The sequence below is a fragment of the Mandrillus leucophaeus genome, unplaced genomic scaffold (assembly GCF_000951045.1).
Source record: "Mandrillus leucophaeus isolate KB7577 unplaced genomic scaffold, Mleu.le_1.0 Scaffold205, whole genome shotgun sequence".
Lineage (NCBI taxonomy): Eukaryota > Metazoa > Chordata > Mammalia > Primates > Cercopithecidae > Mandrillus > Mandrillus leucophaeus.
In genome coordinates, this window is record NW_012102088.1 from 1,060,375 (window position 1) to 1,078,548 (window position 18,174).

At 45.4% G+C, this 18,174-nt stretch overlaps 1 protein-coding gene across 2 annotated transcripts; it reads left to right on the forward strand.

The window, feature by feature from the left end:
* The first annotated feature begins 1,298 nt into the window (after window positions 1–1,298).
* On the forward strand, window positions 1,299–11,514 carry ZNF586 (zinc finger protein 586). 2 transcript variants are annotated; one of them, XM_011979716.1, is made up of 4 exons: window positions 1,299–1,528; window positions 6,020–6,069; window positions 7,468–7,594; window positions 9,647–11,514. In XM_011979716.1, exons 3-4 carry the CDS (start codon window positions 7,561–7,563, stop codon window positions 10,690–10,692), a joined length of 1,080 nt encoding a protein of 359 aa, XP_011835106.1. In that variant the 5' UTR covers window positions 1,299–1,528; window positions 6,020–6,069; window positions 7,468–7,560; the 3' UTR covers window positions 10,693–11,514. The 2 variants fall into 2 exon arrangements, with proteins under 2 accessions (XP_011835106.1, XP_011835105.1); XM_011979715.1 differs by lacking the exon at window positions 6,020–6,069.
* Window positions 11,515–18,174: the final 6,660 nt, after the last annotated feature.

Genomic DNA, 18,174 nt, shown 5'->3' on the forward strand with positions numbered 1-18,174 from the left:
GACAAAGGAAGACTCCATCTCAAAAAAAAAAGAAAAAAAAAAAAGAGGTGGAGATTTCCCAGAACAGAGGTTCCCTCCCCCTTTTTAGACTATGTAGGGTAACTTCCAAACATTGCCAGAGCATTGGTATACTGTCATGGCGCTGGTGGGAGTTAGCATGCTAATACATTATAATTAGCATATAATGAGCAGTGAAGATGACCAGAGGTCACTTTCATTACCATCTTGGTTTTGGTGCGTTTTAGCCAGCTTCTTTACTGCATTCTGTTTTATCAGCAGGGTCTTTGTGACCCACATCTTGTGCCAACCTCCTGTCTCATCCTGTGACTAAGAATGCCTAACCTGGGAATGCAGCCGAATAGTTCTCAGCCTTATTTTATCCAGCCATTTTCAAGATGGAGTTGCTCTGATTCCAATGCCACTGACAATGATGAGCACTTGCCAGCAAAGAGGTGAACTCATGGATTTAAGGCACTTGAAATATCTCAGTGTAAAAGCACCCTGTGCATACAAACTCCATGTTTGAACACCGCAGCCATTGTCCTGTAACGTAATAGATAATAGCATTTGTCTTATTCTCTCTTTGACGTTGATATCAGATTTCTAGAGGAATCTATAGGTTAAAGATATAGCATAAATAAAAGTGTTGCTAATGGGCTGAGCACGGTGGTTCACGCCTATAATCCTAGCATTTCGGTAGACCGTAGCAGGCGGATCATTTGAGGACGGAAGTTCGAGACCAGCCTGGCCAACATGAGGAAACCCTGTCTCTACTAAAAATACAAAAATTAGCCGGGTGTGGTGGCACACGCCTGTAATCCCAGGTACTTGGGTGGTTGAGGCACGAGAATCGCTTGAAGCCGGGAGGCATAGGTTACAGTGAGCCAAGATCACACCACTGCACTCCAGCCTGAGTGACAGAGAGAACTGTCTTTTTAAAAAAAAAAAGAAAAAAAAAAAAAAGGAAGAAGCCGAGCATCACAAATTCTGAAATAAGAAGCCTCCAAACACGCGGGCAATCAGTTGCACACAATACCCCCAGAAATGTGTGTATGGCCTCTTCTAAGATGGGAGACCCTCCTCGGCATCTGGACCTGGAGTCGCCATTTTCTAGCGCCCCTCGCAGTGGAGCTTGGCCCTTCCGAAAGTCGGAAGAAAGTCACCTTCAGCGCTGCCCATCTCTGGGAACTACATTACCCAGAATCCGCCCTGCGGAATGGAAGCGTGACTGAGCCAATGAAGCTTCAGAGAAGCCACGCCATTGCGGGGGCACGTAAAGTCAAGCCGAGACTTCCGGCGTCCTAGCCGTGGCAGCCATTTTGGCCTGTGAGGCCCGTGCGGAGGTTCTGGGTCTGGACGAGCTCGGGAGGAGAGGTTGTGGCCGTAGCGCACAGGCGGATCTGAGGCTCGGCGACGCCACTGGTCGCAGCCCGGGACAGGACAACCACAGGAACACCGCCGAGCCCGCGTCCCCCCGCCCGCCAACAGAGTCATGGCTGCAGCGGCCGCTCTGAGGGACCCCGCTCAGGTGAGTGCTGCGACCTCCGGGCCTCACCCACCCGCACCCTGAGGCCCCTGATCGTTAGGGGCGTCTCCTCGCGTCCCTGCAGCCCAGGCCTCTGTCAGGGACAGAAAGGCGCCGGCGGGTGGGATCCCCGTTTCCGACACCCAATTAATGCGGTCGGCAGAGCGAGACCGGCCGAGGGTCCGGCACGGGCAAAGGCCTGCAGGCGCGACAGAGGCAGGAGGATGCGGAACACGGGGACATCTTGTGTCTACCGGGAACGAAGAGTGAGCCGCAGTTCTTTCTTTTTTTTTTCTTTTTTGAGACGGAGTCTCACCCTGTCGCCCAGGCTGGAGTGCAGTGGCGCGATCTTGGCTCACTGCAACTTCCGTCTCCCCGGTTCAAGCGATTCTCCTGCCTCAGCCTCCCGAATAGCTGGGATTACAGGCGTGTGCCACCACGGCGTTTCATCATGTTGGCTGGGCTGGTCTCGAACTCTTGACGTCAGGTGATCCGCCCGCCTTGGCCTTCCAAAGTGCTGGGAGTACAGGCGTGAGCCACCGCGCCTGGCCGAGGCGGAGTTGTTTCTTCAGTACCAGGCTGAGGGTTGACCTTTGACTTTGAGGTCGCTAGAAGCCGTGGACAGTTTTGAGCAAAGGAAATCTGTGTTGGAGTTAGGATTCCCAAAAGATGTTCAAAGGAAGTACAGAGTTGAAGGCGGTGATGAGGATATTGAGGCTCTGAGAGGTTGAATCATTAAGAGGTGACATTGAGCACTGGGCCACAAGATCATCTGGCGGCAGGGCCAAAAAAAGCTTACAGAGAAGCCTGAATTTATCAAATCTGAGCACGGACACTTTTGTGAAAGCCCTGCCTTTTGGCACACCTCCTGGCTACGAAATCACTTAGGGAACCCACAGAAGGAAGTAGGGGATGCTCTAGTCCCTCGTCCTCACCTACATGTCTAGATCTTGGCGTCTTTTTAAAATTTTTTTTGGGGGCGACAGGTTCTCACTCTGACACCCAGGCTGGATTGCGGCGACGCGATCAGGGCGCAGCATAGCGTCGACCTCCCCGGGCTCAGGAGAGCCTCTCATCTCAGTCTCCCAAGTAACTGGCTTTTTGTATTTTTAGTAGAGATGGAGTTTCGCCATGTTGCCCAGGCTAGTCTCAAACCCTTGGGCTCAAGCAGTCATCCTGCTTCGGCTTCCCAAAGTGCTGGGATGACAGGCAGGAACCACCGCACATTCTAGGACACTTATGTGCTATTTCTCCAGTCCTTCGATCTGGGGATCTTGGAAAAACCTCAAACCCCAACTCTACATCAGTGTCATAGGTTATGGGGAGTTGTTGCCATGTCTATCAACTAATGTAACACGTGTGGAGGGTTCACCCAGGAGCTGATACTGGGATGTGCAAATACTTAGAAGGGAAACTGGAGGGGTGAGGTGATGTTACCAATTTCTTAATAGGCTCTCTCTGGTTACAGAGTGGACAACAGACTGTGGGGTTGAGGGAGGAGGAAGATCAAACTGGAAGCTACTGCACTAGTCGAGGTGAGGATTAATGGACTAGAGTTGTGGCTTAGGCAATGTGGCTAGATCTGGATTTGTGTTTTTTAGAGGGGCAAGTCAATTTTTTTTTTTTTTTTTCCGAGACAGTCTGGACCTGTCGCCCAGGCTGGAGTGCAATGGTGGAATATTGGTTCACTACAACCTCTGCCTCCCGGGTTCAAGCAATTCTGCCTCAGCCTCCCATAGCTGGGATTGCAGGCACGCGCCTCCATGCCCGGCTAATTTTTGTATTTTTAGTAGAGATGGGGTTTCGCCGTTTTAGCCAGGCTGGCCTCGAACTCCTGACCTGGTGATCCACCCGCCTCGGCCTCCGAAAGTGCTGGGATTACAGGCTTGAGCCATCATGCCCAGCCCAGCAACTCAGTTTTTAAATGGGAACAGTGAGAGTTTGAGAGGATTCAGGAAATACCCCTGGGTTTTTGGTCTTAGCAGCTGTGGCAATGGGAGCTCCATCAACTGAGATGAGCAAGTTGATAGCAGGTGTAATATTCACTGAGGCTATCAGGAGGTTTGTTGTGGCCATTCTGAGTGGAACAAAACACGAATTGCTTTTGCTTTGCTCTCCCCTGCAACAATCAACACAGAGTACTTCTGTGACTAGATATGTGTGGATGGTTTTCCTCATACACCAAGTAGTTCTCCAGGAGACATCAGATCCCACAGGTGAAGTCTCAGTCCCATGGGACTGTCCGCCAACCCCTTTCGATGCCAATCACAAGCCCCAGGATGTTTTTTTTTTTTAACCTGTCTTTTGACTGACTTGCTATAAATCAGGTTCCCATGACCCCTTCCTTGACTTCCATTAAATTGCTAGAGCCAGTCACAAAACCTCAGGAGACGCTTTAATTTGCCAGTTTATTTTAAAGAATATTTATTACAAAGTTTACGAATGAAGAGATGCATAAGGGGAAGCGACCCAGAGCTTTTATGATCTTCAGGCACACCACCATCCAGGAACTTCCATGTGTTTGGCTATTTGGAAGCTCCCCAAACCCTGTCTTTATGGGGTTTTATCAAGGCTTTGTTACATAGGCATGATTAATTAAATCATTGGCCAATGCTGATCAGCTTAACCCTTGGCCCCCTCTCCCCTTTCTGGAGATTGCAGTGGGGGCTGAACTTTCCAGACCTCGAATCCCGACATAGTCTTTTCCCTGACGAGTCTCCATCGTGAAGTTATCTAGGGGTTACCAACCATCATTCAACTCATTACCATTGAAACTCACTTAAATTTGAGAATTTCGTGAATTTTAGGAGTTGCCTGCCAGAAAAGGAGATGACCAAATATATATTTCTCAATATCACAGCCGTGTTAAGATTCTAAAATGTATTAGATACTACTTAATGGAGCTATCAAATGGGCAGCTGGACACATAGATGCAAATATCTGGGGAAGGGTTGATATTGGAGGTATCTAATATATGGTGACTACTGTGTGGACCGAGATGATTGAGTCATGGCTCACATTTGGAAGGCACAACCTTCAGATTATGCTGATGACACTGTTGGACAGGAAGTGGGGATTGGGTTTCCTGCTTGTGTACCTGGTGATGGTACTGGATTTCAGAAACACAGGTGAGGGAGGTAAATGGCCATGAAGGGAGGGTATATATGTTTCTTTTTTTTTTTTTTTTTTTTGAGACAGTTTTGCTCTGTCGCCCAGACTAGAGTGCAGTGCAACCTCACTCGGCTCACTGCAACCTCTGCCTCCCGGGTTCAAATGATTCTCCTGCCTCAGCCTGCCAAGTAGCTGGGATTATAGGCGCCTGCCACCACATCCGGCTAATCTTTGCATTTTTAGTAGAGACGGGGTTTCACCATCTTGGCCAGACTGGAAAGGGAGGATATATCTGACAGCCTAGTTTGGCAAGTGACATAATGCTTCCAAGGAATGAATAGACTTGAGATGCTTGCTGACGTATAGGAGTAGCTGAGGGAAGATGACACTCAGACCGGAGCTTGTGTTTATTGGCTACTTTGTGGCCTCACCAAGATTTTGAGATGACTTTGGTGTGGCCTGGTGTGTTTCATTCAGCCTGGTACCAGATATGGAGGCAAATATGGTCACCTTGTGAGAGTCACTATGCCCAAGATTGATGACCAATGGTTCTGGACTTTGAATGGGGTTAGGTGGACAGAAGAAAGTCATAGGTGCCAGGCATAGTGGCTCACACCTGTAATCCCAGCACTTTGGGAGGCCAAGGTGGGCAGTTAACATGAGGTCGGGGGTTCGAGATCAGCATCGCCAACATGGTGAAACCCCATCTCTACTAAAAATACAAAAAAAAGTAGCTGACGTGGTGGCAGGCACCTGTAATCCCAGCTATTCAGGGGCTGAGACAGGAGAATCACTTGAACCTGGGAGGCAGAGGTTGCAGTGAACCGAGATTGTGTTATTGCACACCAGCCTGGGCGACAAAAGTGAAACTCTGTCTCAAAAAAAAAGTCAGCCGGGCATGGTGGCTCACACCTGTAATCCCAGCACTTTGAGAGGCTGAGGCAGGTGGATCACTTGAGGCCGGGAGTTCGAGACCAGCCTGACTAACATGGAGAAACCCCATCTCTACTAAAAAGTATAAAATTAGCCAGGCGTGGTGGCACATGCCTCTAATCCCAGCTACTCGGGAGGCTGAGGTAGGAGAATCACTTAAACCTGGGAGGTGGAGGTTGCGGTGAGCCGAGATCGCACCATTGCTCTCCAGCCTGAGCAACAAGAGTGAAACTCCGTCTCAAAAAATAATAAATAAAAAGTCATAGTTTCTGAGGATAGCAAATGCAGCACAGAAGTGGAATAGCACCATAAATATCTGAAAATGCTAGTGGTTCTTTTTGTCTGTGGATTTATGCATGGAGGGGTTCAAAGAATGATTTGGGGCTACCACTGCTATTGAGAAACATTAGAATTCTGTGGTAATTTTGGATTCCTTTTTAATTTACCAAGACTACTGTGGATGATGTCAGCCACATTATGGTATAAGCCCTGAAGTTAAGGCCAGTATCATGTGCTACTTTTATGTCTGGTGATACCTCAAATGGTCTGAGTGCAAATCCCCCTCCCCACTCTGCTCTTTTGGATAATGTGTCCTAGCCTAACTACCCTTTTAATCAAGAGGACTAGGCAGAGTTCCTGGTTATTATTTATTTGTAGCAGGTTTCAATTTGATTTCTACCCGCAGAGATTCAAACAAGCCAGTTGCAGCTGGGTGTGGTGTCACACACCTGTGGTCCCAGCTACTTAGGAGGCTGAGGTGGGAGGATTGCTGGAACCCAGTGAGTTCAGGCTGCAGTGGGCTGTGATTGTGCCACTACGCTCCAGCAGGAGTGACAGAGCAAGACCCTGTCTCAAAAATTAAAAATAAAAACAAGCCAGTTGCATTCTTTTAAGGGAATCAGGGACTGTCACATCCTCTTGATTGAGCAAAGCTTACATACCACAGTCCCTGGTTGCGCTCTCTCTTTTTTTTTTTGAGACAGAGTCTCGCTCCATTGCCCAGGCTGGAGGCAGTGGCGCCATCTGGGCTTACTGCAACCTCCATCTCCCGGGTTCGAGAGATTCTCCTGTCTCAGCCTCCTAAGTAGCTGGGGCTACAGGTGCATGCCACCACATCCGGCTAATTTTTGTATTTTAGTAGAGACGGGGTTTCACCTTGTTGTTCAGGCTGGTCTCGAACTCCTGACCTCAGGTGATCCACCTGCCTCAGCCTCCCAAAGTGCTGGGATTACAGGTGTGCGCGACCGCACCTGGCTGCTCTCTCTTATGCATAGTTCAACCCCCATGTGGCTGTCTGTGGTGAGTGGTGTCCTCTTCTTTCAAGCTGTAAGCATATTTGATTAATGAACTTTCTTGATGACTTGTGTTCAGCGTCAGGTGTTGTGTGTTTGGCCATCACCATAACCCTAGGGTGAGACTCCTACTCTTACCAGTAGAAGAAAGGGTGATTAAAATACTTTAACTTCTGGCAAGACCAGAGAGAGGCCTATGGTGTGGGCAGTTAGGTAGTGGCGGCAATTGGCATGTGTCTGTGGTGTCCAAAAATGTGAAGGATGTGTATGTACATAAAGATTATGTTTGAAAGGCCTCAGGCACTGCATTGGGATTCACGTGACCTTTGCTATACCAGGGGAATTGCTAGAAAGGAGAGGATGAAACCCTTTATTTCAGGACCACAGCAGAGATACCTGTTTGCTTATCTGCGTCTTGTTGCTGATGGCTATGTGTGATGATTAATGGTCCCATGAGGACATAGTGGCACTAGTGGGCAAAGTTTCTCTTCTGAGTTGGGGATCCTGGGAGAAGGAGGATGGGCAAGGGTAGATATGTTGGGGAAGTGGATTGTGGGTCTTCAGCATAGGGGCCATTTGTGGTTTCATCTATCCCCATCATGACAGAGCAGTGTGACCTTTGAAGACGTGGCTGTAAACTTTTCCCTGGAGGAATGGAGTCTTCTTAATGAGGCTCAGAGATGCCTGTACCATGACGTGATGCTGGAGACCTTGACACTTATATCCTCCCTGGGTAAGGTACTCATATTCACCTGTGACCTGAGTTAGTCTCTGCCCCTCTCCTTTATGCCTTATCGCTTTCTCACATCAGGACCATGGACACAGCTTCATTCTCCAGTTCTCTGGAGAGGTTCTGTTGCTGGTTGGACTGAGGTGTACTTACTCTCCTTTCCTTAAGCAGCTCCAGCCTGCTTTGTTGCAGGCTTCCAGAGAAGGAGTCAGGGTCAGGAGTCTTAAAGTCACCCTAATGTATCCCACCTTGGTTGTCCTCTGCCTGTCTGGGTGACTGTGCAGATCCAAGGCTTCTGTTTGTCTCAAGTTCCATTTCCTTCCTCTAGCTCACATTTGTTCATGTCACAAATTGCCGGCACTGACATGGTCATTATGTACATGAACCACAGCCTGTTCTTGCAATACCCTACTTCAAAATTCTTTTTGTAGTATTTCATCAGGCACAATAATACCTGTCATCCCAGCTCTTCAGAGGCTACTCAGATCCCAGGAGTTTGAGGCCAGCCTGGCCAACACAGCAGGTCCTTATCTCTAAAAATTTATAGGAAGGAATTCTTTTTATACTATTTAGTTTCCTTTCCTGTGGAATATCAAATGCAGAGTTGGTCTGAGCCAGTATTGGCTGTTCATCTGTCCTATGTTTCTCTTAGTACTTAACATGATCGAGTTTCCATGTAGTTGCTCATCTTGGTGGTGAAATGAAGAGCCCGTGGTTGTCCCTAAGATGTAAATGAGTCCAGCCTTAGCAAGGACTTGGGGCAGCTTTCTTCTGAAGAATAGCATGTGAGTGAGGCCATGACATCAGGGCTCTATTCAAATTGTGCCACATACCTCTTCTATTTGACAGTATTTCTGTGCCAATAGAAGTAGCCCCGCTTTATGTCTTTCCTTCCCCATTATTGAGAGTGCCAATTTATTAGTCCTACACCTTGTCGCTTCTGCTGTTATATTCAACCGAGGACTAATTTTCATATATCTGGACTCCACACCTCACCTATTTTTCTCACTGCTCTGTCTGCAGTGGTCTTCAATATTGACTCATGTATTTTGTATTATGAAGTATATACCCATTCTTTTTTTTCTTTTGAGATGGAGTTTCACTCTTGTTTCCCAGGCTGGAGTGCAATAATGCGATCTCAGCTCACTACAACCTCCGCCTCCCAGGTTCAAACAATTCTACCTCCGCTTCCCAAGTAGCTAGGATTACAGGGGCCCACCACCACATCCAGCTAATTTTTTGGGTATTTTTAGTAAAGATAGGGTTTTACCATGTTGGCAAGACTGGTCTTGAACTCCTGACCTCAGGTGATCCACCCCACTCGGCCTCCCAAAGTGCTGGGATTACAGGTGTGAGCCACCACGCCCTGCCTCTATGAAGTATATATCCTTTTTTTTTTTTTTTTTTTCCTTGAGACAGATTCTTGCTCTGTTGCCCACGCTGGACTAGGCTCACTGCAACCTCCACCTCCCAGGTTCGAGTGATTCTCCTGCCTCAGCCTCCTGAGTAGCTGGGATTACAGGCGCACGCCACCATGCCTGGCTAACTTTTTTGTTTTTAGTAGAGAAGGGGTTTTGCCATGTTGACCAGGCTGGTCTCAAACTCCTGACCTTGTGATCCACCCGCCTCGGCCTCCCAAAGTGCTGGGATTAGAGGCATGAGCCACGTTTCTTGGCCATGAATATACTCATTCTTAACAGTCCCTGACCAAAGGATGTCGTGCTCTAGTCATGTTGTGGTGGCCTGGACATATTCTTTATATAGTACTCACATGTCATCAGCAAATAAGGTCCCACAGGCAAGTTGTTTGCAAATGAAGGAGTTATAGACCCTGCCGTTATTCTGTCTGTTGCCTCATTTAGTCATGCCCTTGACAACATGAGGCCTCCTATATCTGTGATAATGCTAAGCAGCCCCAACCTCAACCTGAACCCAACTCCCTATGCGTGCAGATAACTCCATAGACTAGTTTTTTTGTTTGTCAGATACTCTTGTAGGTAGACTGCATACTCAACAAAGTCAACATGTACCTCACCAGCGTTTCTTTGCTTTTAGGTTGTTGGCATGGAGGGGAAGATGAGGCAGCACCTTCTAAGCAGAGCACTTGTATACATATATACAAAGACCAGGGAGGTCATAGTGGAGAAAGGCCTTATGAGTGTGGGGAATATAGGAAATTATTAAAGAACAAGTCCTGCCTCACTGAACCCAGAAGAGATCACAAACACAGGAATGTTCGCACTGGAGAAAGACCTTATGAGTGCAGCAAATATGGGAATTTATTTCACCAAAACCCTACACTCCATATTGGTGAGAGATTTCATACTGGGCAAAAGACCTATGAATGCAGTGAGTGTGGAAAATCATTTCACCAAAGCTCTTCACTCTTGCAGCATCAGACGCTTCACACTAGAGAAAAGCCTTATGAGTGTATTGAATGTGGGAAAGGCTTTGCTGAAAAGTCCGGTCTCATTAACCACAGGAAAGTTCACTCTGGAGCAAAGCGTTATGAATGCAATGAATGTGGGAAGTCCTTTGCTTATACATCTAGTCTCATTAAACACAGGAGGATTCACACTGGAGAGAGGCCTTATGAGTGCAGTGAATGTGGGAGATCCTTTGCTGAAAACTCCAGTCTTATTAAACACTTGAGAGTTCACACAGGAGAAAGGCCTTATGCATGTGGTGAGTGTGGAAAATCATTTCGCCGAAGCTCTTCACTCTTGCAGCATCAGAGAGTTCACACTAGAGAAAGGCCTTATGAATGTAGTGAATGTGGAAAATCCTTTAGCTTAAGGTCCAACCTCATTCACCATCAGCGAGTTCATACTGGAGAAAGGCATGAGTGTGGGCAGTGTGGGAAATCCTTTAGCCGAAGATCTAGCCTTATTATACATCTGAGAGTTCACACTGGAGAAAGGCCTTATGAGTGCAGTGAATGTAAGAAATCCTTTGCTGAAAACTCCAGCCTTATTAAACACTTGAGAGTTCACACTGGAGAAAGGCCATATGAATGCATTGATTGTGGAAAATCATTTCGCCACAGTTCTTCGTTCCGTCGCCATCAGAGAGTTCATACTGGAATGAGGCTTTGTAAGTGAAGCAAATTTTGGAAATTCTCTTGCCCAGGCTTTTTGCTCCTTCAAGGCGAGAGAGTTCACACTGGATCAAGGTGTTATGAGTGTGGCAAATGGGGAATATTCTTTAGCTGGAACGCTAGCTTCTTTACATAAAAGAGTGCTACCACTGAAGAAGTGCCTTTTGAGTGCAATGAATGTGAGAAAGCCTTCATCATCTCTCATTGGTTACCAGAATATTTACATGAGGAAAATACCACAGATGTGGAGGCAATATTATTTCTTCTTCGGTTTAACACTGGAGGAGACCCCTTATGAGGATGCCATCTGCCTAAATTGAATGTGCCATACATCAAATAGCTGCATACATTCCAGGTATTGTGGGAACCACATAGTATTTTTCAACCTGCCCAGGTCTCTTGCTAGACTTCTGTGACTGACAGTTCTCTTCTAAAAAGCATTTCACCTTTACCACTTGGCAGGTGCCCACAGTACATCATTCGCCTAACTCATCATGATCCAGAAGTAACTTTGATTTTGTTTCATTCAACAGAGGGATTTTTTAGTATCCTCAGTACTCACTCTATTCTCATTTCTTTCTCTCTGATGAGTTAGGCCATGAAACTGACACATTTTTGGCACAGAGGACTTTTCTGATAACCTGAAAAGATGGACTGCCTTTTTCAGGGATCTTTTGGATCTCACAGAATTCTTAAGATGGAATTTTCCAGCCTGCCAGTCATGAATCTCAGACAGCCTGCCGCCTATTGCCCTGATTTGTGTTGTAATAAAGGCCCTGTTGTTTAAGACACCTTCAGTCTTTGCAAGAGGGCATGGAAGCTCCAAGCGCTTTTCTCATACTTTACCCTATGCATCTCTATCTGCACGTTTTGTACTATTTATAATTAACCAGTAAATTATTTTCCCTGAGTTTTACGTGCCGCTCTATCAAATTAATCAAATCTGGTCGTGGGGGGTCCATGGGATTCCTGGTTTATAGTTCATCAGTCAAAAGCAGAGGCTCTGGGGCTTTGATTGGCATCAGAAATGGGAGCGTCAGTTTTGGTGACTGAGTCCTCAAACTGGGGGATGTGATGCTATCTGCGGGTAGATAATGACTGAGTTGAACTGGAGGACCCCCAGCTTGTATCCACTGGAGGATTGCTTGGTGTGGGTAGAAAACACGCCGCATATCTGGTCACAGAATTATTCCATATTGATTATTGTTATGTGACAGACAACAGAGGAAAAGTTTATTTTTTTCGACAAATATGCTATGGCTTCCCTTCTATTCCACATCTTTCTACTCCTGCCATACTATTTCTTTCTCTCCAAGTTTGTTATTCCTCAGAGTTCTCATAAATGGAAAGGATATGCACTTTGTTGAAATAAGAATTTCATGTTAACCAAGTTTTCATGATAGCCGTGAGTTTCACTTAATTATCTCAGAACTTAGAGCTTACTGTTCTCTACTTACTATCCATTGAGACTTAATGTGTTCTTGGCCATCACAGAAACTTTACTAGCTACTTATGTCATTGTCAATGGATAACTCTCTGAATCCACATTAATTACTTTGTAATTATCTCGGTCCTCAACTGTGTTTCAGAGATAATCTCCAGTCTTCATGCAGACGCTATCACTGCACCTACAAGTGAAATGATAATCACTTCCTAGCAAGGAAGTTGGATCATGGAATACAAGATAATTTATCCAGAATCAGATAGTCTTGTTCCACACCTGCAGGAATGTCAACATCGCAACCACCATGGCAAATATTGATTTAATAAGCAACTACTATTCCCAGATAAGTGTCAGAATCTTAGAAGAAATTGTAATATCTTAGACAATTTAGACGTGATGGAGGGTGGATGATGAGAAATTACTTAATGGGTACAATGGATACTATTTGAGTGATGGATACCCTAAAGCCCTGATTTAGCTTCTACACAATCTGTACATGTAACCAAATCACACTTATACCACATTAAATTATTTAAAAAAAAAAAAAAAAAAGAAGTGTTAAATAGAAAAATGCTGCTGCTTTGTGGGATTGGAACACAATACAGATGAAGAGATAGAACATAGTTGGAGGGACTCAGAGGCATGGTACCACCTTGTGTAATTCCCTTAGGGCTGCCTAGGATCTCTTCTCCATATTGTCTCTCATACTCTCTTTAAAGTATTCTCATTGATAACCAAAACATTCTCACAACATTCATTATAAGCTTTACTCTGCCAGGTGCAGTGGCTCACGCCTGTAATCCAAGCACTTTGGGAGGCCAAGACGGGTGGATCACAAGATCATGAGATCGAGACCATCCTGGCTAACATGGTGAAACCCCATCTCTACTAAAAATACAAAAAAAAAAATTAGCTGGGCGTGGTGGCGGGCGCCTGTAGTGCCAGCTACTCGGGAGGCTAAGGCAGGAGAATGGCTTGAACCCAGGAGGCAGAGCTTGCTGTTAGCCGAGATCGCACCACTGGACAATAGCCTGGGTGACAGAGTGAGACTCTATCTCAAATAAAATAAAATTAAATTAAAAAACCTTTACTCACATAAAGTGAAGAACAAGAAGACTTTTACCCATAGTTTTTGAGTTGATGTTTAGTGTCCTTATAACATTTTTTGGATATGCATTTTTATCCTTTTGGGAATATGATTTACAAATGCGAGCTGCAGGACTATTTCATTAACGTGTTGAATGCAAGAGTTAAAACTTCCTGTCCCATTTAGTGAATGGAAAAATACTTAAGTTACATGAATAAAAAGATTGTAAATTACCAACAGCAAGATAATCAGGGACGTAAAACATCTCAATCCCTAAATGTTGCTTAATGACAACATGTTTTGTAAGTACATTTTATTTTCACAGTTATTAGTATTTTATTCCCTTCTCGCTGGAAAGATGTCCAGTGATTCTGAATCAATACACGTGTGTGGGGTGTCACCTAGAAGTCATAAAATGACTTATTCAAATTAACCATGTTATGACCACTCACACTCGCTGATACATATCTTCCTGTAACTTTTGTGGAGAGTGAAATTTTCTTTTCTTTTTTCTGTTTTTTTTTTTTTTTTTTGAGACAGAGTTTCACTCTTTTACCCAGGCTGGAGTGCAATGGTATGATCTTTGCTCACTGCAACTTCCACCTCCCAGGTTCAAGTGATTCTCCTGTCTCAGCCTCCAGAGTAGCTGGGATTACAGGCGCCCACCATCACACCTGGCTAATTTTTGTATTTTTAGTAGAGACGGGGTTTCACCATCTTGGCCAGGCTGGTCTCGAACTCCTGACCTTAGGTGATCCACCTGCCTCGGCCTCCGAAAGTGCTGGGATTACAGGCGTGAGCCACCACGCCCAGCCTATTTATGTTAATTTTTATACCATAGAAGTGACTAAGGGCAGGTCTAGAGTTAGTTAAGGTGGAGGTGGTGATAAAGAGAAGGACAGGGTTATATTGACAAGGCTGACAGAAGGGGTAGTCCTTTTAGTGAAATAGATGAGGGGTTTTAGATCTGCACAAACCTTTTTGTGGAAGTCTAACTTTGCTCTTGGGTAGTTTATGGGATGTAGTCTTATTTACTACAAGGTTGCCAGGCGGTAGGAGCAGAAAATCGGTCCTGGCTGCAGGTCATTACAACAATGAGTGCTCGGGATAACTGTGTCAATTAGAGGGCTGCGACATAAATATTTGTGTGAAAAGGCTAGCTATTGATCTTTTACATTTCTACAAGGTATGACAGCAAGCATTAAAAGCAATAGTCTGAGGTGAGTCAGACTTAGTTACATTAATAAAAAAGGAGCTAGTAACAGAATAAAGAAAGCAATATAAAAGGTGTATGAAAATTAATCTTTCTTTAACTTAGTAGGGCTTGATCCTACTACAGTAACCCATAATTTTCAGAGGAAGATGTTTTCTTGACTTGAGTATGGTGGGTCCATTTTTTCTTTTTCGGCTGTGCGGACGGCAGTCTCAGTGGTTACCGGTGTAAAATAGAGTTCTTCCCAGGCTGGCTTGAGCTTTTTCTATCTTTTGATGAGGATGTGGTTTTCAGGCTGGTGCTGGTGTACTGGAAATTCTAGGGGTGGTACCTGTGCTAAAAGACTTTTAGTTCCGAGGGAAAGGAAAGTGGAAGATAAATTAAGTATGTAATTTTTGCTGCATATTCTGGGGCTTTAGGCCGCATGGTGACGCCTTCTGCTCCACTGTTGTTCAGCGCCGGCCAGGGGATGCTGCGGCCCTGCCCCTTAATGTCTTGGCCTTCTTGTGGCCTTCACCGCCCTTGCTCACTGTGGCCTTTGTGGCCTTGGGGATGAGGGGTCTTGTGACTTACCTGGCCACCTTAGGGCCTTAAGAAAGCTAAATACCATTGTATATTTGACAATTTTTTTTGTATGATTTTATATCAGGTAAGTTAAAGTTTATCTTTATATTAATGTGCTATTAATGTTAAACTTAATTTTAATAAAATCTTATAGACACTATCTAATTTTAATGTCTGACTCTAAGGTAAGGCTTTTACAGACTCTTTTTATAATTTTTGTTAAAGAGCAGGTTGGTGCTTTAAGAAAAATCTGTCATGCTTTAATTTTAATGTCCAGTTCACAGAAAAACTGGATGATACCCTTTTAACTTTAGCCAGTATGTTTACACACAGAATTTCCTTTACAATTAACATTGTAAAACTTGCTTAAACCTTTAAAACAAAAAAATTTTTTTAACCTTTAATGTAGGTAAACATCCATATTCTTATGCCTCCTTGTAATCTTATTAAAAGTAGATTTTATTTTTCTTACATACCTTGTACATAAACTGTTTAATAATAATTTTACATCCAGGAGGCCTAACTACTTTTAAATTATACAATATTTATTGCATAAATTCCCTTTTATAGCTTTTCTTACAACTTTCACAATCTCTAACATGTCTTAACTTTCTGCCTTCCTTTTATACTATTTTTTTTCCTAGTTTCACCTTCTTTGTCTTTTTTTGATTTCTGTCTCTTCCACTTTCTCTCACTCTTTCCTTCTATTTATCTCTCTAATTTGCACTCTATTTTCCGCGCGCTCTCATCCCGTTTCCCTTTGTTCTCCTGAGTTCTCCAGCTCCTGCCGCAAGCAGGGCTGGGCCACCGCACAGGCCCCGCCTCCGCGCTATTTTTCCTGTTGTTGTTTTTTTTCCCCAGATTCCCCTTTTTACTCCCCCACCCCCTTTTCTTTTTACACTTAGTTTCTTGGATTGAATGGGATTTTCGCGACTGCAGTCTGGGCGCCGGGCAGTCATTGGCCGAGCAGCTTGACAGATATGCCGGCGGCAAATTGCAAGAATTACGTCTTTTCACCTCCTATGCCCTCCACCCGGAGCCGGTCCCCAACCTCTTTTCGGGAAGAGGGACTTAATCTTTGGCGTGCCTGCCTAGCTGTTTGGCTCTGCGCTTGCTGTTTTTGTTTTCTTTCTCTCTGACTTCCTCTCCTAGTTTGTTTTTCTTTTCTGCTGGTCTTTCCTTTGTCTCTGCCAGCCACCTATGCTGCTGTTTTCTCCTCGGCTTTTCCCTCCCCTAGCGGAGGGACCGGCAGGAGCGGAGCTATTGTTTCTGCCTCTGAAAAGGAAAGGGGAGTTCTGAATATTTTTCTTACTACCGGAGGTTTGTGTGAGGTTCAACCCCCGACTGGGGATTTCTCACCTCTGTCTGACCTCCCAAGGCATCCTAAGGAATATTTTACCACCCCTGCGGTTTTTCTCTCCTTGGTATGTCCTAACCAAGGAATGCTTTACCATCCCGGCTTTTTCCTTAGTCCCCGACCACCCACCAAGGAAATACTTTACCGGCTCCTGCAGCTTCTCCTTCCGTGGTCTGTGCACAGTTGTCGCGGCATTATGTGAGGATCTTTAAGCTAGGTTGCTGGCCAGTTTTGTTTTTGTTTTTTCCATTGCTGAGAGTACGGATTTATTCGTCACACTGGGTGGGTCTCAATTTCTTACCCTTAGACGACATTGCAATGAGGTAGGGGAGCGCGCTACCCCATGAGAGAGGACTGGACACCGCCCCAGAGGAGAATGTGTCCCTGTACGGATTGCCACCAAATTGCTTGAAATGCTTTTTCTCTGGTGCGGTAAAGAAATAGCACTTGAACACAAATTTACTTAGTAAGGCCATTTTTACTTCCTGCAGAAAGGGTACACTCGCTAGCAGTTTTGCCACTAGAGTACGCAAAACTAAGGAGACAGGGTCATTTATAACCGGAGGCGTCCACCCTACTGCTGTGTCGGTTTCCATAGGCTGAAACGGGACCTCACATTCTGTATTTGTCCCCATTGGCTAGCAACTTAGAACTTTTTTTTTTTTTTTTTAACTGAGTTTCACTGAGTCCTCCAGGTTTGAGTGCAGTGGCAGGATCTGGGCTCACTGCAAGCTCCGCCTCCCGGGTTCATGCCATTCTCCTGCCTCAACCTCCCAAGTAGCTGGGATTACAGGCTCCCCCCACTACCCTGGTTAATTTTTTGTATTTTTCGTAGAGACGGGGTTTCACCTTGTTAGCCAGGATGGTCTCGATCTCCTGACCTCGTGATCCGTCTGCCTCGGCCTCCCAAAGTGCTGGGATTACAGGCCTGAGCCACCGCACCCTGCCCTCAATTTCTTTTATCACATTGACATCTGTCTCAAAGGAAGGGCAACTTAACCAATGCCACCGTGGTACACATCAGCAGCTACAACTTTCACAATTACTGCACAGGTAAAAAAGGCCATCTGAATGATAGCATAAACACGGCATCTGAGCTCCAAAATATCATCTACTTACAAGCAAGTAGTTATTATTTTCCAGTGACTGCAGGAATAGTTTCACACTGGGAACTGGGATTATCTCAAAATAAATTTATTTATTTATTTATTTATTTTTGAGACAGAGTCTGTCGCCCAGACTGGAGTGCAGTGGTGTGATCTCAGCTCACTGCAACCTCTGCTGCCTGGGTTCAAGTAATTCTCCTGCCTCAGCTTCATGAGTGAGTAGCTGGGATTATAGGCATGTGCCATCACGCCTGGCTAATTTTTGTATTTTTAGTAGAGATGGGGTTTCACCATGTTGGCCCACCTAGTCTCAAACTCCTGACCTCAAGTGATCCGCCCACCTTGGCCTCCCAAAGTGCTGGGATTACATGTGTGAGCCACCACGCCCAGCCTCAGAATCAGTTACAGGTGTGGTGGCTCACAGCTCAGGCCTGTAATCTAGCACTTTGGGAGGCCAAGGCAGGCAGATCACTTGAGGCCAGGAGTTTGAGACGAACCTGCTAACACGGCGAAACCCCATCTCTTCCAAAAATACAAAAAAACAACTGGGCATGGTGGTTCACGCATGTAATCCCAGCTATGTGGGAGGTTGAGGTGGGAGAATCGCTTGAACCTGGGAAGTGGAGGTTGCAATCAATCAGCCAACATCATGCCACTGCACTCCAACCTGGTCGACAGAGTCTTAAAACAAAAAAAAAGCAAGCAGCAACTCAAA

What these genes read in the sequence shown, in the direction of transcription:
- ZNF586 (XM_011979715.1), top strand. Translation starts at nt 1,493, where the DNA reads ATGGCTGCAGCGGCCGCTCTGAGGGACCCCGCTCAG. An exon ending in CTCTGAGGGACCCCGCTCAG is followed by an intron (nt 1,529 to 7,467) that starts GTGAGTGCTGCG and finishes CCATCATGACAG; the next exon opens with AGCAGTGTGACCTTTGAAGA. An exon ending in GACACTTATATCCTCCCTGG is followed by an intron (nt 7,595 to 9,646) that starts GTAAGGTACTCA and finishes CTTTGCTTTTAG; the next exon opens with GTTGTTGGCATGGAGGGGAA.